The following is a 26,581-nucleotide window of genomic DNA, read 5'->3' as shown; positions in this document are numbered from 1 at the left end:
TTTATAAGACCCAATTTTAAAGTCTTTCCTCTCTAATGAAATTATTTATAGGAATATTTAATGAACTATCTTTTTAATAATCCAATTTTTCAAGATTTTCCTTCCAAAATATTTATTTATTTACAAATTCCAATTTTATTTTTATCTTTATAAGATTTTTTTTCTAGAAATTATTTACAGAGTTTAATCTTTTTAAATTATATAATTTAAAGATCCTCATTCACGATCATGCAATACAACATAATTTTATTAATAAATACGAAACTTTCGTCTAATAGACTATTTCTATCAAAAAAAATCAATCAAAGCCATATGTCAAATCCATATATCAAATCCATATGTCAAATTCATATGTCAAATCCATATATCAAATCCATATGTCAAATCCATATGTCATTCGAAAGACTTTTTCTCATTAATTCATAGTACCGTACGATTCAACATTTATTTTGCTATTCTACTCCTAAAAAGCTCCTAAAGCTCTTTCAGGGAATGTATCAAAATCGTTCAAAATTCGGACACTATCTCGACGGTATCATACACGGTTTGTGATTCTCGGTGACATAATAAACAGTGAAATTTAACGTCGCAGCTACATGACCGATTCGTATTCCGCGTGATACGCCGCAAGCGTACATCGTATCAGGCTTTATTGGCCAGTAGGACATATACGTAGGTTCCACCTTGCGTCAAGGCAGGATGCAACACTACGTGGAATATAAACTGGCGCGTTATTCGATCGAAGAATACGCACGCAACGCTGCATAATGCCTTCGGGTACGCATTTTATTTACATTATTCAACCACCGTACGAATACGCGTTTCACCGTATTAGAGGCCGGGATAATTGCAGGAAACGCTTTCGCATCGGAGAGAATCGTCATTATGCTTCCATGGAAGTCATTGGCCGGTTATTGTCGGCTTTTAGATTATTTTCTCCGGTAATTGTGTTACATACGAATCTTCTGTGAACCGGAAATAAACGACATTTAGATTAATAATCTTTTAATAGAAGATCTTGTAAGCAAGATTCATTTAACTAATAATTAAGGAAATTAAAAAAAGCTGCTTACAAAATTATTGTTTGAATTACAAAAAACATTAAAATTGAAAATATTTGATTTGTTTGCAGAATAATTGATGAAGTAATAAGTTTTTATTTGAATTTTTTAAATTTATACCAAGATGTCAAAAAAAACGATTATTTTTTATTAGCATATAACAATAAATTTAATTTATTGACTTATTGTTATTTTATCAAAAATATCATTTTCTGTTAAGTACAAAAAAAAGGTTTTGTAAATTTTATTGTAAAACAATCAAAACTAACAAATCGCTTATTTTTTATCGATATCCATATGAAGAGAATTTTTAATTATTATTTAAAATCATTATTTGAATATTAATCGAAATTAAGCTAAAATTTTATTTAATAATATTTTTATTTAATAAATTATTTAATAATATATCCTATTTTATGATATTAATTGTAAATGAAACAATAAAATATATGTAATAAATGATGTATAATAATTTAAATTGCTCCTTAATTGTTGTAATCTTAATAATATATGAAAACAATATCCGTAATAAATTAACAATTTATTGATAAAATATTTCTATCTTTAAATATTTGGGATATATAATATTTGGGTATTTGCTATATTTCTTAAGTTCTAGAAATTAGATGTCTAATTTCAACTCTTTCACAAGTGCTCTTTTTATCTTAATTTTTATACAAGATGTTAATATATTCATAAAATATCTTTGAAATTGTTAATGTAAAAGCAACAAATAAAAATTGATATACAAATGGTTTATTTATTACATTATAAGCAATTTAAGTTTGCATTAGATGAAGTAAAATATTTATTATTATCATTTATAACTTAATAAATAAATTTCAATCGACATTTTTATAACAATTTTTGCAATTTTATAACAACTTTATTTCGATCTTTAGAATCAAGTTTCCAAAGGGATATTTCACGAATATATAGAAATCCTATTAAATTTACCTGTACATAATATATATAAATTCTTAATCATCATATCTATTATATAGAATAGCATTAAATATTAACAAATATTTAGACAAATAATTTTGAAATGAAATGGCTATTTTCCTTTTTTCTTCTGATGCATATGCACATTCCTTTTTTTGAAATTTACATTTTATTTCGTTTATCTGTATCATAAACTTTATTAAGTAAATATATAAATAAGACAAGATCCCTTTTATTATTAAGGATTTGTTTTTTGTAGGATACGATTTATAATAAAGAGGATGAATTATTATTTCTAAATAATCATTTGAATCATTTATATATACCTCTTAAATTAATTTCAATTAATGAATTATTTATTATAATCCATTTTGAAGTGTCATTATCATTTTCAATTATATATCCTTTATATCATTTTCAAATGATAGATTATTTAAAATAATTTACTTTAATTAATACTAATTTAACGAGAATCATTTTACTTTAATAAGAACCTATTAATCCAAACCTAACCTAAATATCATAACATATCAAACCATTTTACGTTCCATTATTACCAATACAATTGTTTCCAACAATCCTTTTCTAATATTTAACTCGTTTGATTGTCAATTTACGTCTTCAGTTGAAAACTGGAACTTCCAATCGAATCCAATGCTTATCGAACGTTTCCCCATATCACATCCACGTTTTTCTCGGCCACGGCCATTGTTTAAAAGCGGTTTCTGCGCTCGCACGTGTGCGTCATATGCATTCTCTGCCCCTTCAAACACTGCAGCCTGGTCGCACATATATATTGCACCAAGCTGCACAATCCAGAAACGAACGGCCGCAGATGCATCAAGTAATGAATATTCCGTTTCTCGCGTTACACGCCTCGATATGTTTAGCCGCAGTCTATTAATTCGAGAAAATATTTCAATCGATTGTAGTTGTTTACGTAAAGCTATGTACTTATTGAATCAAGATAGACGAATTTCTCGTTGCTACATGTTAGAACTTATATATATATATATATATATATGAAAAAATATATTATTAAATATTAAAACAATATAAGAAATGTTTTTGTTTAAGTTTCAAGATATTTCTAATTAATAATATATTGTTCATATTTAAGTTAGTTTGTTTTAAAATATTTACAATGACAATAGAAAACTTTTTTGTAGCTGCAAAATTTATTGTTGTTAGTAATATAAAAAAGGAAAAGATGAAAAATATAGATTTGACTAAATTTAGACTGTCAAAAATTCGAAGGCATACAATTTATTAACAAATAAGTGACATCTTTAAAAAGTATTCATACTTATCAAAAAATTATCAAATACAGATCTAGAATATTTCAGAATATGATATTATAGCAGAACGTTCTTAAAACGACAATTAATTACATTAAGATTTAAAAAATTAGTTCTATTCTCAATTTTTTAATTACAATTAATTTTTCATTACATGTTATATAGTATGTAATAAAATAGTTGTATTATTATTGAAGAAAAGAGAAAATTAAGATCATGAAGACAATTCTACTTTCTTTTTTTTCTAGTTGTAAATTTTGATTTATTCTCAAGGATATACCTATGCGAATTAAGCCGCATTTTCATTAATATACAATCTTATGAATCGTCGATTAAATAAAGAAATTTCTTCTTGCATTTTATACTGATTACCAAGAAAAAATCGCGTAATCAAAATCGAACTCCCAAAATATCTATCGATCACGAAAATCCAAAAACGGGCCACCTAATCAGTCCAACATATATTTCCCGTACAATTGGTGGACACTTCGACACGGTCCAATTTGTCGTTGGAAAATTAAGGAACATCCTTTCATTCCCCTTTTCCCCATTTTTCTTCCCCCCTTTTTCAAATTATCTAACCTTTGACGCAACCCCGTAGCTCGATAAACGCGAAACGGTCAGAAGGAAAAGCTGGGTACAATGCTTTTTTCCTGACAATTAAACACAATTGTCGCTAAGCGGCAGCGTCCTTTCCCGGACATTAAATATCCCTCCTGAAAGAAGGCGAAAAGAAAACGAGGAAAAGAGAGCGAAGAAAGGGAAAGACAAGAATTCTTCGGTATACACGATAGCCAAGGAAGAATTTATGCCCCCTCGTTGGAAAAAATGTCCTCGGGTACGTGCGAGCTGATTTCACCGAAGCGAATTACTTCTTTAAATCGAGCAGATTCATGCCTCGTTGCGATCCATTTCACTTTCATTCGAAAAGGGGAAACCCTCGGTTACCCTCCTGCCCTATTTCAAGGATTGCCATTGTATCGATTCAATTTACTATCATGTTGTGTTTACTTTGGATTTTGTAAATTGATTTGAATATTTGACTTTTTTAAATGATTCTTGAGATATAATGGATTTGAGATTTTGTTTTTTATAAAAGTAAATTTTTCTTTGTTATGGAAGAATATAAAATACTTGGATAATTTTGAATATTTTTTTGAAAGATTTTTTTTTGGATCAAAATGTGTTTGGTTTTGAATGAGGAATTTCTTTTAGATAATTTTTTTTGGAATTTTTTGTGAATGATGAAAAATGAATGAAATTGTATTATGGAATATTTGGAATTTTGAAATTAGAATGTAGTTAAGGAAGAATAAAATTTCTTAGAAATCTTATTTTTTCAGATAATTCTTGAAATAATTAAATTTAGGATTTTTTACAAGATTTTGTTCTTTGAAAATCTTTTGTGAAAATCTTTTGCATTCCTCTTGGGATGTCATAACTTGGGATTTCATAACTTTGTTATGAAACAATACTTGGAATTTTTTTCTTTCAAAATATGTTTGATTAAAAAAAATTGTTTGAAAAAAAAATTTCTTTAGATAAAATTTAGATAAATTTTTTCAATTTTTTGAGAATCTCTTAAGATGGATTTTTCTTGAGATGAGTTTGTGCTGTAAAATGATTTAAATAATTTTAGAATATAGTTAAGGAAGAATGAGATTTCTTGAGACTCTGATTTTCCAGGATAATTCTTGAATTTTTATCCTTTAGAAAGTTGAAAGTTGTTTTGGTTTCTTCTTGAAGTGAGACTTTTTGTGAGGTGATTTGGAATATTTGCAAAAGTTTAAAAATTTTCTGAAGAATTTTTTTTCTCTTTTTTCATCAGAATATGAATATTTTAGAATAAGAATTATTCTGATAGAAATAAGAATATTTAGAATAAGACAGTATAATTTATCAATATAATACTTTTAAAATTAATAGAATAGCTGTAAATATATTTTCCGAATAATTTAAATTTAATTTAGAAAATTTAACTATTGAAAATTTGCCTTGGAAAAGAGATTATAGGTATATGTGGGCATAAGTTAGAGTTAAAGTTATAGTCTACCTCTGGATTAATTTTAGTGAACATGTATTTAATGAAGCCATAAAGTCTATATATATGTAGACTATATGTTTCTAAGCAAGATTTATAATATAATATAATTATCACTTAAAAATCTATTGCAAATTTTGCTACATCTAAATTTATAATAATTGATATTATGCAATATAACATGATTTTTATAAATTTTCTAAATTTAAAAAATAAAATTTTTCACGAAATCTTCGTTCTTTTCTTCTTCTTCGTTTGACGATTCAATTCACGAATTCCAACATCCTTTGCGCAACAACAACAAGAGATAAAAATCCCCTTGTCTCCCTTTATCCATAATTTAACAATCAAATCACATCCCAAAAAAGAAACACGCATTCAAATACTTTCGAGCGATAATCTATGAGACCAAGAATTTAAAATTGGCTTCGAACACTCTCACCCCAAACATCTTCGCGAAAAGGCATTCAACCCCTCGGAAAAATGTGTCGTAAAAGGTTTCACGAGGGGTGAGATCACCAAGGATCGCAGATATGAGGCATCGTTCGATGCGTGCGTGTATACTGTCTCCTCCATTCGACTTGATATGAGTTTACAACGAAGATAAGGGTGGTTTCGAGACCTGGCTCCTGTCGTAAAATGCGCGGAAGCCGGCTTAAAAGCGTGGCGTCGATCCTTTCGTGCCGGGAAAATCTAATCGTGCTTTTCGTCTATCGTTTTTTTTTTTTTTTTTTTTTTGCTTTTTCTTCTTTTTCTTTAAGAATAATAATAAACGAGAGCATTTTTGATCATTTTTGAATGGATATGTAAAAAAAAATTTACGTCATACAATGTAAATTAAATGCAAATTTATCTTATGTTAATTTTAATTAAATTAATGATATTTTGATATAATATTTTACTTATTAAGTATAGTATATAGTTATAAATAATTTTTCTTTAATTTCCTCAAAGTTGTTAGAAATGGATTTGTCTTCTTTTATGGCAAGATTTTTTTATACAGATCAAAGATATATTATTAATTAGAAAATTTAAAAAATTGCGAATAAAAATATACTGAGTTTCTTTTAAGAATCGTAAAAATATGCTTATTTACTTTTTATTTTATTTTATTTTATTAAAAAGTAAAAATCATTCCTTGAATATCTATTATCTTATTTTTTTCTATATAGCCGATGTTTTTAGGGATTTTTTTTTAATGGTTAGTTTATATTTTACTACAGAATAATAGATAGAATAATTGATAGAATAACCGTTTATTATCATAATTTACTGATTTTAATAAATTATAAAATATAGCATAATTTTTTCAAATTCAAACATTTTTAAAGCAAACAATTTCGAGTTATGAAATTTTCTTCTCTTTTAAAATTGATATTTTTTAAGAAAAAACTAACAATTTTTCACTCTTTACTTGTTTACGTATAAAGATCCATTGACTTCTAAAACTAAAAATTATAAATAAAATTTTATCTTAATAATCTCATTAAAATATAATAAAATAAAATATTCCACAATTTTTTCACATTGAAATTCAATCAATTTTAAATCAAACAAATTCAAATACCAAATAATTATAAATTTTTTCTAAAATTAATATTTCTAAAATTAATATTTTTCAAGAACAATTGAAAAAAATTAATCGTGAAACATTCGATTAAAATTGAACAAAAATTCCTCTCCATTATTTAGTTTCCATTTCATATATAAAGATCATCATTCCACCAAAACTCATTCTTGCTCATATTTATAAAAATCTCGAGCAACCCCTCGTAAAAAAAGAAACAAAAGAAATAAAAATCTGGAGTAAGTAGGTACCTTCCATGCAAATAATCGAGAGAGAAGAGTAAAATAACAGCAACATGAGAAGAGAATTTACTCGAAGAGATCCGCAAAAAGAGAGAGCGAGAGAGAGAGAGAGAGAGAGAGAGAGAAAGAGAGAGAGAGAGAGAACAAGAGAATCCGTCTGCGATTTATGACACCCTTCCAGAACACTATACGCAGCATCCCCTGTAATCACCTCTTCTGCTCAAGAGAGAAACACGCCTCACAAGAGGGGCACGTGGAAAAAGCTAAGACGTAAAGGGGGCTCCGGATACAAAGATAAGCAATTGGCGGGGGATGGCAGGGAATAATGGCGGCCGCGGGGGTGGCGATTAGAAAGCGGGACAAAATTGTCTCCGACTTGTCGGGGGCCGAAGCAGGGGACAAAGGAAACTGTCCGGCTGGTCGCGTTGCTGATGAGAAAAAAAGGAGGGGGATGAAAGTGTACGAGGGGGGTGGAACAAAAGGTAACGGTGGATACTGTGTCGCGACGCTGAAATTGTGGAGTTAATGCGTAAGGTAGTCCGGGGGTAGTTTTGGAAATTAGTGAGCGTCGGTTGCTCAGCTTTTTTGGTGGATGCGAGTCTGCTCCGAGTAATTGGGAATGTTTCTTACGGTGGAAGAAAAATATGAGAATTCTTTTTGGTATGTTTGGAATTAGTGGCTGTATTTGTGTCTCGTTTAAATCTGTTGTCTTATGATCTGTATGCTCAACAACTATTTTAATAGGTCATATAAATGTATAATTAATATAAATATCGTTTCTTTTATGTTAAAGGCATACATCTGTTTTATTTTTTTATTGTTAATTTTATAAGTACATAAAATAATGTTTTATAGCGACATTATTAATTATTAAGTTTGATGATTGAATAATTATCTTATATTTTAAAATATGAATTGTTATATGTTATCGTATCAATATATTTATGAGTTATTTATGAGTTTCGACAAAAGAAAAGAAGGCTTCTTTCTGTTCATTATTTGAAAGATCAAATGAAAAATTTTTAATATAAATAAGTAAATAATATAGAAATGACGTTATATAGTAATAATAATAATAATAATGGATAATAAACGTTGTTAGGAGCGTGTAATAAACTAAACTAGATTGACTTAATCTAAATATTTATTACTAAATCTTGTAATAACTAATAACTGTAAAATATAAAAATTATATTATAAACTATTCGACACGCTTATTTATCATTTACATTCATACTATAAGTCTATACAACATCTTTATGCATTTTTTGTTTATTAATCAGGCATTGGACATCTGACTATCTAATAAATAGATCTAATAATCTGACTATCTAATAATAGATCTAATAAATAAATAGATTGGTATAAATAGATTTTCTAAATGAATATATAAAGGACATATGAAAATTTAAATTTTAAAAATTTTCAAAGCATCAACTATATACAACTAATCAGTTTCTATTATAGAAAAATATTATTTATAGAATCAGGCAGAATTTAATTTAATTTAATTTAATATTATAAAATAATGATTATATAATAGAAAAATCTTCAATCTAAAAAATAAATTTCTAATAATTAATTAATTTATTATTAACTTAATGAACTTATGAAGTTTTAAAATAATATAATTCTTCAAGGATCAATTTGATATAATATTTTTGATATAATAGATATTAAATTCTAATTGACTAACAAAAGTTTTGATAAGCAAATAAATATTATTCTAAATTTTTTCCAAATAAAATATTTATTTATATTCTGATATTCTTCATTTTCTATAAATAATATAATATTTAAAGTTAATTCAAGCTATCAACTATTTTCTAACCGGTTACTAATCATGTGCTGTGAGCAGTCTGTGACCACTAGAGATCACTTTTCCCAAAATTGTTCGACTACTCGGCTTCGTGAACATTTCTGGTAATTTCAACTACTTTTGTGAATAGTGTCCATTTCGGATCAGTAGCTGAAGATTTATCACTTTACAGACTTCCTTTCGATTATATTTCTCCCGAAATATACTTTACTATGATTAAATTGAGACTTGAAAGAATTTCGACATGTTGACAATTTTATCAAGATGATTGTATTCCAGATTCAATTTTGGGCTTTTAAGAAGAAGGAAAAAACGAATAGTAAAGTTAAAATAAAGAATTTCGATGAAATAGTAATATGAAAATACAGGAAAGAAAAAAAATAATACAATGATATTAAAGCAAAACATTTGTTAAAATAAAAATGTGGATTAATAGAAAGATAATAATGATTAAAAAAATAGGATAAGAATAAATAAAAGAAAATAATAATAATATGAAATAAAAAATAGATATAATAAAATATAAATAAAATATAAATAAGATGTATAATAGTATAAAATAATATTGCAATATTATTACAATATTGCAGAATTGCAATACTGAAATATTAATGGAAGAATTAAAGAAACAATACGAGACAATACGATAAGATAATAAATGAATTTTAAATATAAGAAAACTAGCAAAGAAGTTAAGTTAAAAATCAAGAAGAAGCATAATAAAATATATAAAATAATTAATAATTAATAATTTGATAAATTCCATATTCAAAAGTAGAAATAGTTTTAAATTTAGTTTTAAATTTTAAATAAATAGTTAATTAAATTAAATAAATAGTTTTAATTTAAATAAAGTTTTAAAAAAAGCTATTATAATTCTCTTTAAATTTTAGTTTAAATTTTTATATAAAGTTTAATTCAATAATCAATAATAAATTATTATTGTGAAAATAAAATAATAAAATAATGGAATTAAATATGCATATATATTTTATGCATATGTGTTCCAGGAATTATGAATCTCTAAAGATATTTTTATGTATGTCTAAGATAAATTAAACTTCAAAACATGATATTTATTTCTGATTAACTTAATTCTGCATTTTATATATTAGTAATATCTTTTAAAAGAATTCTTTGAAGCTTCAATTTTTCAATTTCATTCAAGTATTACAAATATCAAAATTAATATATTTCTCCAAGTTTATTATATTTGAAACATGGTACAATCTTTGATATTTCCTCCAAGCAATTAAATTATCTCTGTCATTGAATCTAATTGTAATTGATTCTAATCAATTGCATGTTTTTTCAGCAAAATATCTTATGTATTATAATTTTGTATTATTTTTCTATATAAAATTAATAATATTAATAAAATTAATTAAACAATAAAATATTATAAACAATACTAAAAATAAAATAAAAATAAAAGAATCTGTTCCTTTTTCTTTTTCTTTTAAATATTAATCTAATATCAAATTATAAATTCTCAGAATATGTCATGTATTACTTATATTATTATAATTCTCAATCCTTCCATATGTCAATAAACTCGTAGACTGAACGTGTTAACTACTGTACCGATCGAATATAAAACGGCGGAATAAAACTTGTATGCATAAAACGACAGAAATTCCCCCGAGTCCTCTCTCGAATCGATTTAAGCCCCGTAAAAGGTTCCACCTTGAAACGTTTAATCGGATTCCCGGTGCAAATATACGTATTTCACACATCGTCGTCGTTATCGTCATCCACGTTAATTGTGTTTCGAGCGAATTGAACGCGCTCGCCTCGATTACGCGAAAGGAAAAAGGAAAAAAAAAAAGGAAGAAAAAATACACATATGGACGCTTCTTAGGATGCTGATGCAACGAGAAGCCGTCCAATCGCGTTCACCGATCGACGACGTATGGTTGCATCGCATTTGACCTTTTATATTGGAAGCGGATGGCCTCTTACTCGCGGGTGACCACAATTTTCGATCTGAACCACATTGCATAAATACCGAAAGGTGAATCTTGATGGATGAGTGCAAACATTGGATTTCTTCGATTGAGAAATTTGCGGTTTTGGCTTATGTCGAGTTTTGGTAATTTTATATTAAATAATTGTAATATATTTTGTTAAGAGATTGTGATAATTGGTGGTTTTTAATTGAAATTATTTCGAAAATTTTATTACAAAGATTGTTAGGATTATATTTTATTTTATATTGAAATATGCATAACTATATAAAATGATTTGTATGTATAAAATTATGAAAATTGTGTGTATAAATATGAAATGATTTGAGAAGCTATATCTCTTTATTAATCTATATACATATATTATAACTTATAAATTATTTAATTTTTCTAAATTAATAAAATTTTCTTAAAATCTGCTAATATTAAATTTATAAGTGATGAATTATATATTTAATTCCAAATGTAATAATTAGAAATGTGCGAAGATTAGAAAGATACGATTTTTCATACAACACGTAATTATAATTTATTATCTATTCTATTTCTATTATCTATTTATAATTATAATTTATTATATATATAGTAATAATAAGTAATATTACTTTTTATTTAATTATTTTTATCTTTTATATTTCAGTAAAATTTACAATTATTATTATTATAAGTCGATCATAGTTATTTATAAACAATAATTTAAACATTAGAGAACATTAGATTAAAAATTATATTTTTAAAGATCTGTTTTTAATATATTTTTTTTATTAATGTATCAATATATTACTATCACTATTAAAAATATTTTTCTATGATTGTGAATTTTTAATCTAGTAATTAAAAATTGATTTATTGTAAAAAAAAATTACGATTCGAAAAAATTTAGAAAATTCTAATTTAAAGTAATGAAAAATAAATAGAAATATAAATAGGAAGAAAATTTAGATCAAGTATTTTTAATTATTTGATTATCAATATTCCAAGTTTTTGGTAAAAGTATATATTTATTTATTTTTTCAGAAAAAATGAAGAAGTATAAAAATAATCAAATTGAGAATGAATGTATTTAAGTTATAAATTATTAAATTAATTAGTAAGAATTGAGCATCTAAAGTAATCATAATAGTAATAATCATGATAAATATATAAGAAAAAGAGAGAAAGAAAGGAAATATAAATATTTCTTATTATTTTATCAACATATTACATGCAAGAAATCTGTAATTCAAAATTTTCGGAAGTAAAAGTACTTTTCATTAATTAATGATCAATCTTACGGAAGAAAATCGAAGATGCAACTTTCACATAATTCATTTAACTTTCACGAAGATTTGAATTATATTTCGTCGGTAGAACATAAATTATTTTTGATGTAATTACATGTACACAATTCAGCTTCATACATATATAATTTATAATGATATTCTGTCTATATTCACACAATTATAAGTATATTCATGTTCGTGTTTACACAATTCACTATCATATTCAGATTCATTTCCATATTCGTGTAGTTTATAGTTATCTTCACGTCCGCGTATTAATATATAATTATTCTTTATATTCACATTCACAATTACACAATTTGCTATATTCAAATCCATATCCAGGTTTATGAAATTTTCACTCGTACTCATAGATTCATTTTCACATCCTCTTCACTTACAATCGCGCTCACGTTTGTATTCGTGCTATTCGCAATTATTTTCACGTTTACATTCGCACAATTTGCGGCCATTTTCCATTTACAACGATTGCGATCATTTTCACAATAATATTCATGCAATTAACGATTGTTCATATTTGCATAATTTAACATTTATTTCGATGTCTACTTTACATCTTTCACTCATTTTGAAATTTACAATCATTATCCAACTTGAAAGGAGGTTAATTTTAAACAAACATAAAAATTTTTATTATTGTTAATTAAATTTTCTCCATCCTTTAAAAAATTATTGTCTATTCTGGGAAAAGTTGTTTAACAAGTAAAACAAATTTTATTGTATTATATTATTTTATTTCATTAAAGATAAAAATTAAAGATTTTTTACATTCTTTTTATCACTTTTAAAAATCACGCTTTTGAGAGAAATTTAATTCTAAATATATATCAATTATTCAAAATTGATTCTGCAAATAAATCTTTTGCCAACAAATATTAATAATAACTTCACAAGTTTTACATAAAAAAGTTTTTTGCGTTGAGAAAATTTAAATCTCTTTGTTTCTTAATCTAATTTTAAAAAATTTTCTTTATTTTATTTTATTAAATTACTTCTTTTTAAGTTTATACTTTTGTCAATAATTACGCCATATTAAAATTTAACATTCTTCTAAAAAATTCTTCAAACAATTATAAAATACACTATATATCCCGATATATAACTATATATAACTATGAATTTATTCGCTTTCCCCATCAATTCTTGAAAATTCTTAGAATTCAGTCTTAAATATGCCAAATGGATAAATTGCTAAACGAAATTTGAGATCATTTCAATTCTGAACGAAATAAATTGCTAAACGAAATATGAGATCTTTTTTCTGACTCATTCTTATTTTCTCTCTTTCGTTCCACCTCGAACTTACAAAAGTCACGTGTCTAGATAAATATTCAAATTCAATGCCGACTACGGATATTAAAGAGAGCGTTAGTATATATCTATAGTTCGAATAGATAAATCTCGATGAGCATTCGATCGATCTGGTCTCGAGTGCGTGGAAACGAAGAAAGATGAGCGTGAATCAATATTCGCTCGTTAATTCCCGATCGCGTGATCCATCATCTTAATTATCAAGCACAGACTCTCCTCGATCTCCGTATTCAATGATATATATATCTTCTATAATTGAACCTAGTCGAACTAGTAATCTTCTTTAACGACAGAGACCACATTTCTACATTGGATATTATTGTTGTTCTCTTCGATCTTGCGTAATTATTAGTGTCAATAGCGAATCTATTGATAACAGGCAGCTGTCTAAGTTTTAATTCTGGATAATAGTTTTAAGTAAATATTAATACTATTTCAATGCAGGAGAATTCTAATTGAGAATAGTGATAATGATTATTTTATTCTTGATTATTTAATTAATATTATTTATTGTAAGTTGAAGTAAAATTTATTCTCTTATTTCAATGAAAAGTATGATTTACAAGTTGAAAAAAATATTATATAAAATTTATATAAATTTAATATATTTGTAAAATAATTGGGAAGTCGATTTTAAATGTCAAAATAAATATAAAGTCAATATATAAAGTTAGTTGAAAGTTATTTATTAAGTTATAAATAATTGAAATTTGCGTTAGATAAAGCAAGATGAAGATAAAGTGTAACTGTAATAGAATTATCTTACTTTATTCCTTCTTATTTCGTCTAGATCTAAAGCGAAGTTAAATTACTTGTAATTTGATAAATAAGCTTCAACTTTATAATATTTTTATGTTTATTTTTTTTATAAAACAAATATATTAATATCTTATATTATTATATTGTAGAAAAATATTTAGTGCAATCTGTATATATGTAACAATAAATTTTGCTTTAAAAAAAATTTCATTTTGAAATAAATCCTCGTGAATTAATAAAAGCCATGTAAATACAAATAAAAACGATTATTCTTTCGTATTTCTTAATGAATCTGATACTATACGCATGTTAAATATTTGTCTATAACTTTGTAACATAGTTATGATTTATAATTTCATATATCATTTTTTCCTTATTTTTACATGTAAGAAAAACTCCTACAATTTAACCGAAAAAATCCAAAGCATCTTGTATATAACAAAAAATTTCGAACTTTTATAAATAAAATATTTTTATATTATTTTAATCTTAATTAAATTAAAATGATTTTAAATTTAGATATTCTTTCTCTAGATTTGTCTTTAGCAGTTTACATCATGCGAATAGTTCTAAAAAAAATTCAAATTAATATGTAAGTTTCAAATATTTATATTTGAACTATATAATAATATGTTCAAAATGTTAAAAAAAAATTATTCAAATTTTATATTTGCGATATATTAACGAAATATTAAGAAAATAAATATTCTACTAAAATAACAAAAGATCTCGATGTGCAGGAATATAATATATTAATAATATAAATTCTATTTATAATTTTAATTCCACATGAAATTATGATGCAATATAAACTTTTTGATTATTAAAAATTAAAAATTGAAATTCAATAAACTTTAACTTGCATTATAACATGAACATAAAATACAAATATAAATATCTTTAATATAAATATGATAAAAATAAAGTGAATCTATAAAATAACTCCTCGTATCATTATATTCAAAATATTTTATTGCAATCTTTCTTCGAATCGAGCTTCTTTTCAGTTAACAAATTAACGATACCACAGTACCATTATATTATCCTGAAGATAAGAACATTCAAATTTCCCATGTTTAATCAAATAGGATTATAAGAGGAACTCTGGGAATAATTCGCTTTATTCATTCGGTTCGCCATCAGCGATAGAGAGTACCGATACCATCGAAGTCGTTTAAAAGGAGCATCGGTCGGGACAGGAAACATTTTTCATTTAAGTCAAAGAGAATCAGGTTGGGTCAGCCGAGAGAAGTTGCCTCTTTTCCTCGACAATAGTGATGTGCCCCATCGCGATGGGAATCAAACGATTCGTTCGAAAGCGATTGCTCCGAATCTTCTTGAACGAAACGACAGTCTATCTAATTATAAAGTTAAATTAAATATTGATACACTGGTGTTCTTAGTTAGTCGAACGAGCTTTGTCTCAGGTTTGGCTATTCTATGAACCACTCGTAATTTCATTCCTCTGTAGCGTTGGATTAATCTTTTCATAATGACACTCATTGTTAAATTTTTATTGTATAATATGGTCGAGTATAATCATTTTAAAAAATTTATTATATTGATTAATTTAATTTTTGACATTTTCAAACTTTGAATTTGTAATATAGTTTTTTCTAAGGTATATTTATATTAATGTATATGTTATTGTGAATGACTCATTATTTATTTTTAAATATTTACTAATATAATTGTTTTGTTATATTCACTGTATAGTAATTATAAGCACTTGATAATATTTGTAATTGTTTGTAATTTTGTATTTTTAATATCTATATTTAAATTAATATTATAATTATTTTAATATCTATATTCTTTTATTATATACATATATATGAAAATTGTTAAACATATGTTAGTGACTATGATCAAATTGATAAAATTCACAGTTTCATATTTATCAATTTTAATATTTATTCTTTAATATTTTTCAAATAGTTCAATTCAATCTTTTTTCTACTATAAATGATATAAATCATTCATTGCTTGCAATAAAAGTTTCATGATTGTATGAAAAATTATGTTGACTATAGATATTTAACAAAATTTAATTATTTTTAAAATCTATTTTTCTATATTTTTGGAATATATTTTTCTCGATTATAGATGACAAAGATTCTCATAACTTTTAATGAAAATTTCATAAGTAATTATATACAAGTAATTATATAAGTAATATACAAATATACATACTATAAGTAATTATACAAACATATGTATATTTATTGTGTATATTTCTATGTATTTCTTACATATTACTATAAATATTTATAATAATTCATAATTTTTTTGTCTGTTCTATATCGTTCCATTACTTTAATGTTTTCGTTATTATAAATGATAAAAATAATACATTATTAACTATATTTCTACATTTTCTACGATTATAATTATGAATTATTATCTAAAAAATACAAAAATACAATACAATATTAAATTACAATAAAATATTAAATCACTTCGACTTTTAGATATATTATAATGTCAATAATTGCAATGCATTAAAACAAACAAGAAGAAAAAGTCATAGTATTATTTTAAATTATCTCAAATCAAAATGATTGAAACGATCAATTATATATTTCTGCTTGTCTGAAGAGTTTTGAATAGTGGTTGACCGAATCTTGTAATTGAACAAATGTAAATCGAATTTTAATATAGCTGAAGCTTGGAATTTGTTGTTGAAGATTGGGATTATTATTTTTGTTCAATTATGTTTTTATTATTAAACGTTTAGTAAATTTTTTTTACAAAAAATATTCTAAATAAGTTAAATTAGTTTCAATTCTAATAAAGATTATAATTTCTTAGTAGCAATAATTTGTTATGATATGAATCTCCAATTTATGAATTGCGAGCCCTAACAAAAAATAATATTCAACTGATGATACAATTTTTTTTTATATATGTCAAAAATATATGTTACAATATCATAAAAATATAAAAATGAAATCCAATTTGTTTTTTTTTTATGAAAAAAAAAAAAAAAAGAAAATGAATCATGCAGTAAGAAATTTTTGATAGCGAATATTAGATTTTTTTTAAAAATATCGAAACATTTTTTTTAATATATATTTGACGAATATTGAATTTGATAAATACAAAAGTTTAATTGTATGTAATAAATAATAAATAAATAAAAATGATTTGTGATCTATCATCAGCAAATACTAAAAAAATATTAACGATTCACGATCATAAACAATAAATATTTTATATTTTTATAAATCAAATTTTTAATGTTTTTTTTTAATAATCAGATCTTTTAATAATTCATTTCTAAAAATAAAATATTGTATGCAAAGTTTGAATATTAATTAGTGTAATTTCCTTTTTGATGTAGTTAAGAATTTTTTATTGTTTAAAATATTTAAGTAAATAAACTACTTAATTAACTTGCCAATTGAAAGTTTGAAAGAAAAAATTCTTAAAAAATATATATATATTTTCAAAACATATGATTTATATTGATTTTTTAATCTTTTATGTTTTCAATCTTCTATATATTATATAATTTATTCTATTTATTTTTTTGTATAATTGAATAAAATATGAAAAAAAGATGGATTTTAGATTATTTGACTATTGCAAACAAGGATTGTCTTTTAAAAAAGATTGGAAATTAATATATTACGAAATTTTTTACGCAATTTATTAACAAAAATGATATCATAATATTCATTTTATAAAGATTTTTTTAATTTTTAAATATCTTTTTTATTAAATTAATTACAATCTCTATAGAGATATTTTCCATTCTTTCATTTTGAAGAATCACACTTAGAATTTACACTCGTATTATTTAATAAATCTTCAACAATTAATTTATTAAATAGTTCAATAGAAATGTATACCAATAATCCCATATCTTTGTGCATATTTTCTCAAACTTCAGTATTTCTTCTACTAAAAATTACATTCAATAATCCTATTTACTCGCCCAATTGCACTTTTATCAAACCGAAAAGCTCCCCATTTTCGTATCCAAATTCAATAATCAAAATTTTCACTCATTCAATTTAACGCCCTCCCTTCGTTATTAATAAAACACGAAACTCTTTGAACTAGATCCCCCAATCAGGGTGTGGAAAATAATATATCCGAGCCGGTTCGTTAACGCGAAACCGAACATTCCCAACGAGAAGTTTAAATTATCTAAATCTCATGTCGGTGCCCGCGAATTAGCCGCGGCTTTATTGTAATCCCTCTCGAAGCTTGGCGAGCCATGTTTCCATCCCATACCCCGTCATTAATTCCTCGATTTTTCACCAGTTTCGTATCCACTCGCTGGAATTAATCTTCGAAATGAAGATGGAATAAAAGCGGAAGCCAATTGCCGTAGACTCCGCTTCCGCGAACGGAAACGTCGAAATCCTTTCGCGACCAGTTTCAACCGCATTAAAAAAATACTCGAAACCGGAGTTAACGTGATTATCTGTAGCGAAATTTTTAAACGAGAACGACGAATTAGGATATTAAATGTCTTGTGTATCTTTTTTTTTTTTTTTTTTTTTTTGTATTATATTATTTTTGATTAGGTTGATTGATATCATTTTGTAATCAATTTGATGATTATTGTTCCTTAAGTTAAGTGAAATTTTTATTTGCTATTATTTTTTGAACAATATTCTTATTTGAACAATATATTATCGAAAATTGATAAATTTTAAAAGAAAATTTTGTAAATTGATAATTTAGAAAAATTGAGAAGATCACGAGTTCGAAACAAAAAATTAATGAATTAAAATATGAATAATGATAAATATATGTATAATGATGAATATCTAATATTGAATATTAGATTATTATTAATATTGAATGCTCTAAATATTAATACAGAATATATGAATATATAATATTAATATATAATGAGGAATATATGTATATATAATAAATATATAATAATAAAATAAATTATTATTAATTTTCATACGAAACACAGAGATAGAGATAATTTCAGTTGTTTAAAAAATTTAATTATAGTTTTTCCTAATGTTAATCAATTTGATTAATCGAGATGTAATGCTTAAAAATTCGACAAATAAATTGATTGAATAATTTATTATGAAAAATTATTTTTTTATTTTATATATTTTTATTTTTCGATAAATTTATTTATTATTTTTATTTTAATTGAAACGTATATATAAAACTGAATTATAGCATTAATGAAAATACAAATATTAAGTTTCAAGAGAATATAAAAGAATATTTATCATTATATGTGATATTTCAGACAGAACATATGAGACAGATATCTCAGTTTTATTTAATAACCGTGAACCGTAATATAAAGTTTATCCTCAATTATCTATATAAATTTTGTCCTGTGCATAAAAATTAATAGTGTTTGATACTAAAAAGGAAAATTTTCCATATTATATTATGAATATTTTGCAAATTTTTGCATTTTTTGAATTTTCTATAAATCCATAAGTATTCAAAATATTTCAAATATGAAAATTATTATGTCCATATACATGTTACAAAGGAATAGATATTATATTAGAATATTTTTCATATTATGTATATTTTATATATATATATAAATTCCATAAATAATTCCATAATAATAAATGAAATATTCATAAATTTTTTAATAAACTATAATTTCACTCTTTTAAGTAAAATATTTTAAAGTCTTTTTCATTAAATAGAATTAAGAAGTGCTCAATATAAATTTTTATTTTTTTTTTGTATAAATAATTATAAAGACAATACAAAAAAATCAAGAGAATTTCTAAAAAGTTAGAACTTTATCATTCTAGTCTAGGAGTAAATTTTGAATGGTTTCTCTAATTTTTCCTCCATTTTTATATAAATAATTACAAGAACAATAATTACAAGAAGGAATTAAAACGACAGAATGACAGACAAAAAGTTTTTGTTTCCTTGACTAGAAAATATGGAAATAGTTTGAAAGTTTCTAAATCTTGTTTAAAAACAAAAAATTGGCTAACAATCTAAAAATTGTTCAATAAAGAAAAAATCCATTTAAATTATTTCATTTAATTATATACCATCATTTTTGGATAATATATAATTCTATTTTATTTATAAATATATGAAACCGTGATAATTTTTATTTTATTTACAAAATGTTATATATATATATATATATACATATACATATGGAATACAGAAATTAATATACAAAAATGTTAATTGAGATTTGTGAAACTTTAAGAGACTTGTGTAAAATCACTGGTCAAGATTTTAAAAATAAACAAAGATTTATTTTTCATTAATATTCGGATATTTATTTAGTTTTCTATTAGTTTAGTAACAAGAGCTTATATATTTGTCTATTAAATAAATTTGTTCCTTTTATAAAATTTATTAAATAATATTAAATAATTAATAAATTATGATTTAATTAAATTATATATTTTTCACAATTACATATAAAATAAAATAATCAAATAATTCTTTATAAAAAAAAATCAATTCTTTAAATTGAATTGAAAATTGAAAATTATCTTGAATACAAGCCAAAGTCATTTTGAAAAGTCTAATAGCACATATACATAAAAAATGCATAAAATTTTATAAATCATATGAAATATATTGTAATTATAATTATCCATTGTTTTGAAAAAATGAAATAATAAATAATTTGTAGATACAATAACAACAACTTATATAATAACAAAAATACATATAATCAAAGGTATCTCTCTTAAAATTAAATATATTTTGTCATTTATTTTCACATTATATAAGTGATAAAGAAATCAAAATCCAAATCATAAAAACATCAAAATAATTATTGCATATTTAAGCATCTTCAATACGGACATTTAAACGAAGAAATGACTTCTCTTTTTCGATTTAACTGAAACAAGGACAGGAAATAAGCGTGAAATATCGATATTTAGCATTACAATACATTAATCGAAATTGTTTGACAATTGATATCGAGTTCCATTCGACACGTTCCAAGATTCCATTTCCAAGAATTGATAATGAGTAAGGATTTAAATGAGCAATACCGCATGTGCAATAATTGTGCTTGCAGAGCCTGGAGGAGCGCGAGCGCAAGCACGCCGTGCACAAGGAACAGCTGTCACGCGAGCAGAGGTTCCTGAGACGACGGCTGGAGCAGCTGACGAACCAGACGGGCCTGCACGGGTTGCACGGTCTCCACGGCCTCCACGGGCTGAGCTCGAGCGCCCCGACCGGTTCCTCTTGTGGACCTGGAACCGCAGCGGCTGCAGCTCTTCTCTCAAAACGGCGCAGCGTTTCCGAGTGCTCGCTTGGCACGGCCTCGTCAACCAGCTCCACGGCCAGCTCCAGGAACTCCGACAGGTCTGCGGGCAGTCCCTCCGTCTCGGAGTCCGGTAAGTATTCTGCTATGTTTCGTATGCTTGCTCTTGTTTCGTGTTCGACGACACTGTTCGCCGTTTAATCATTTTGTTGCTTTTGGCACCAATTTCGTTGTTATTGGTGCGAGTAGGGATGATTGGTAGGTCAATTTTTGATTTTTAATAAATTTAGTGGGTAAGATATATTTGATTAAATTCGGTTAAAAATGATATTTTTCTAATATCTTTTATCTTATGATTAGAATTGACACTAGATAGAATGAATTAAAAAATTATTGACGATTTATCTTAGCGATAATGAAATTTTAAAATTTCAAAAAAATTGTGTTATTATAAAATATTAATTTTCTTTCTTTTATATCTTTTAATAATAAATTAAAGATTGTTTAAATCAATAGAACATAAATTTTAATGTAATTATAAGTTTAAAGAAAAAATTATTTTTTTGTATAATAAAATAATAATTTGGATCTTTATAGAAGTAATAAAAACTTGGATATAAAATTCAAACTATAAAAACTTATAAACCAATCATTTTATCTTTAATTTTCTTTATGAATTAAATTATTTATTTAATTATTTATTTTAAATTATTTATTTATACAAAAAAATATTATAATAAGTAATCTAATAAATTTTAAAATATTCTTTTAACTATTTATACTATTTACTAATAACTATATAAAGTGTAAAAAATATAAAATCTTTAAGAAAAAAATATCTATTTACCCTAATAATTTATGAAAAGTATTATTCAACGAATAATAAATTACATTTCTAAGGGCGAATAATTCAAAAGTGGATCATTATACTATATTACACAATATACACTATATAAATGTAATAGTGAGGAGGAAGTTTATCTTAAATTAATTATATGACAACTCGTGATCTCTTGAGCGATTCAACTACAATCATTGGTATATTAATAAATTTGAATATTGATACATTTTCTCTAATTATTTGTAAAACTTCTTTGATATTTTAAGATATAAACAAATAGGAATTATTATTTTTCAGAATAATTTTATTTTATTTCTTAATCTTTTTAATAGTTGAAATTAAAAGTTTAAAATTGATTTATATTGGTCTGCAGAAATCCTGTAGGTGGCTCAATATTAACAACATGTCATAAATCTGAAGTTCAGTAGCAACACTTAGTGGATATAAAATTTCCCCTTTCAGTCTAGCTTGCATGTTCATCTTGTTCACTTTAAATCATTTTGGTGATTAGGTGCTTAGGGTTTTATGGATTATTCAAAAGGGGGTTATAAGATTCTATGGCTATGAGGTTGAAGCTGATTCGTTGCTTAGGTTAATATTCAAACGTAAATATTTTCACAAGTTACCATATCATTTTTAACAGAGTTTTTTTCATAATAAAATTCGCATTTACATTTTTTATTTCTTCTCAATACATATCAATAACAGAATTTATTAATATTCTAAAATAAACGAATATTATTCGACAAACTGTATAATAGCGAGATTGAATTATAATTGATATTGTTTTCATTATTTTATTTATAAAAATAATTTTTATTATTTTATATATTTTTATAGATTTTTAAAAAATATTCATTATATATAAATATTTATAATAAATTATAATAAATAAATATATATAATAAATTTATAATAAATAAATAAAATAATAATAATATAAAATATAAATAAAATAAATAATAATATAAAATAATAATAAATAAAATAAAAATAACAATAATAATATATAATAAATAAAATATGAATCAAGTAAGATCTTAGAAGTTATCTATAGATGTTTTTTTAAGATTTTACTTTTTTAATTGAGAGATAGATGGATATTATTTAGAAATATCCATGTAAAAGAAGTGAATCGTATCGATAATTTTTATATTTTTGTATTTTTTAATATCTATCAGAAAATAGATACTGTTTATCATATGTAAATGATATTATAAATTTCTTTAGATATTTATAGATTCATTTTTTTAATTGCTGAAAAATTGCTAAATACAAAGAAGTAAATGTTAATGCATTAACAATTTTTTATATATATTTTTTATAGGTATTTTATTTTTTAGTATTAATTACAATTGAGTTTTATAAACTTTTTGAACTTACTTTTTATTATATACTTTTTATTGAAGTTAATTTTAATTAGTTAATCACAAATAAAAAGTTAATAATTGAACAAAAATTTAATGAATGTATTGAAGAAAGTTAAGATTAAATCTTAAAAAAATTAACATATTTATACAAAAGTTTATTTACAAAATTATAAGATATTTTATTATCTGTCCTTTAATCCAACTATATACTATATTCTCATTTTTGACTTCATTATAAAATATTATTATAAAGAAAATATAAAAGAATCATTCCCAATATAATAATATATTCGTTTTAATTTTAAAGTTTTTAAAATTAAGTTTAAGTTTTTAAAATTAAGATATCAAAAATGTCTTTTTATCAAATTTTATTTTATATCTAGTGAGAATTAGAGTGAACTTAATTTTTTTATTTCAAATAGCATTCCTATAACATTATGAATTTTCAAAATTGCAAAATTGAGATTCATACAATTTTGAAAACTATTTATTATCAATTTTATTGTAACTTATAAAATAATTAATAATTCTGAATATTTCTATCTTTTTATTTTTAACTAATTAATAGATATCTATAAAAATATACAAATGTATCTTTTGATAGAAAATGAATAAAATTAAATATGAATGGAAATGTTTTGTGATTGAAGGATTTGAAAAATATATTTTTTATTTTGCATTCTTTGCATAAGGCATATTTTTCATATATATGCTTAAAAATATATCTGAAAATATACATACATATATTATTATCCGTATAAATGTATTATGTCATACTTATATAAAATATTTTTTTCATTAAATTGATTTTGTCTGTCAATAAATTTTCATATTATAATTATGTAATATCGATAATAATAATATGTAATCAATACTGATTATTAATTGTGTTTTTGTATTCTTGTTAATTGAGTTATTAATTAAATGTAATAGTTTATAATTTTGAATTTCAATATAAAAATTCAATGTAATTGTCACAATGATGAATTAAATTTTTTAAAAATATTTTTCGATATTTAAAATGCTAAAGAAATAGAATATTATTAGGAAAAAACTAGGTTAAAGATGATTTCATTTTCATTCATTACGAAAGTAATGAATAAAATATAAATTATATTGCCAAATTTATACTAATAAAATTATAATACTGATAACATCGTATTTTAACATAAAAATTTTTGATAAATTCTTATCTATAAACATTGTCAATTAACACCATCGAATTTAAAGAAAATATTTGTAATTTGTTGTAATTTGTTGTATAAGTATAAATTTTTATTGTATACCACAATATAAATCATATTGTTATATTGTAATGATTGTTTATATTTAATATTACGTTTAAAATTTAAATATAAATAAAAAATTTAAATCATATTTAATTATTAAGTATTAAATTATATTAATATCTATTATCCTATTAATAATATCTAATATTAATATATTGATATTTTATCTTATATTATGTTATATATTATATTATATTATAAATGTTAGAAAAATTTTCCAAATATATTTATATATTTTTCATGTATAAATGTCATATATTTTTCGCATATTTGTCATATATAATATTTGTATATATATATAAACATTCGCAATCTATTAATTGTCATTATCAAAAAATCTTAAATGAAATTACCGAAATTAAGGAATTAAGATATAAAAATTTAATAAATATAATAAATATAATAAAATAAAATATATAAAAAATATAAAAAATAAAAAAGAACAAATTTTAGAGTTGAAATTCATGTCAATGATCAATCGCATGTCTTTTGGTCATTGTACCGGAGGAACGATTTTAGGCCGCAGATTTCTAATTTCGTGATTTTGCAGGCGATGAAGCAGCAAGATTGGCTGAGTCAGCTCGTTAGGAAAACTCAGGCAAAACCTTCCCTATATAAATATCGTTCTTGGTCGAGAGTAAAATTGGAACAATCCGCGAATTATGAGTCAACTATTACTACAATGCCTCATTTCAATGTCACGGTTTCGAGCGAGATATCGGGGAATGAGGGTGGTTTTCGAGGATAATTGGAATTTCTTGAGAACATGAAATTATGAGTTTCTCAGTGTTTCTAATTGCAATTATTTATTATTTAGGTAATTTTATATTAAAAATTTCCTACACATATTTATTTTAATATTCGTTTGGCATTCTTGCTTGTTTGCGAATGTTTTTTAAATAGAGAAATTGAAATTTTGCCAGCTAGATTTTTTTGTGATTTTGAATAACGCCATTTTTATTATAATTTTATTAAATATTCTTTGATCAATCTTATGACAGATTTTCTATTCATTAGTTTCATTAATAACATTGAATTATATTATAACATAATTATAAATTATGTATACATTCGGTAACATAAATTTTTTTGTATCTTGAAACCTATTTGATACCTCGTGTTTAAAGTTTTTCAAAGATTTTCAGTTAAAATTTGAAAAAATAATGCATTTTAGCATATATGTATATTTGCATTAAAAAGTATATTTCAATTTCTAAAAGTTCGAAAATAAATAAGCATTTTTATTTTGCTATAGAAATATTAGATCTACTGATGACTGTTAATGTGTGAATGTTAATACATCTAAAAATACAATAAATTTTATTATTATTTATTATGATGGATACTAAAAAAATATTAAAGATTCATTTCAATTATATTAATATTAAATATTTTATATTTATTGCATATAGATTTTTAATATTTCATTAATGTCTTCACCAAATTGTGTGTGATCGTTGAAAATGTTGAGAGATATTATTGTAATATTTACAAGGAAAAATATTGATTTTGAATGTGTTTTGAACATTTTGAATTATTCTTATAAAGAATAGATTGAGTTTCAGAGTCAGAAGTATTGTC

At 23.7% G+C, this 26,581-nt stretch overlaps 1 protein-coding gene across 9 annotated transcripts in view; it reads left to right on the top strand.

The window, feature by feature from the left end:
* The window catches only part of LOC122713983 (max dimerization protein 1-like), a 408,946-nt gene that overhangs the window by 240,606 nt on the left and 141,759 nt on the right, over nucleotides 1-26,581 (top strand). For all 9 annotated transcript variants that reach the window (XM_043934889.1, XM_043934891.1, XM_043934895.1 and 6 more), the window contains one exon: nucleotides 21,312-21,633. In XM_043934889.1, the coding sequence (XP_043790824.1) occupies nucleotides 21,312-21,633 (322 nt within the window). The remainder of the gene's footprint in view (nucleotides 1-21,311; nucleotides 21,634-26,581) is intronic.

This window comes from Apis laboriosa, unplaced genomic scaffold (assembly GCF_014066325.1).
Source record: "Apis laboriosa isolate Shangri-la unplaced genomic scaffold, ASM1406632v1 scaffold26_cov146, whole genome shotgun sequence".
Classification (NCBI taxonomy): domain Eukaryota; kingdom Metazoa; phylum Arthropoda; class Insecta; order Hymenoptera; family Apidae; genus Apis; species Apis laboriosa.
The sequence above is the reverse complement of the archived record's forward strand: the minus strand, read 5'-3'. Positions and strand labels throughout refer to the sequence as shown.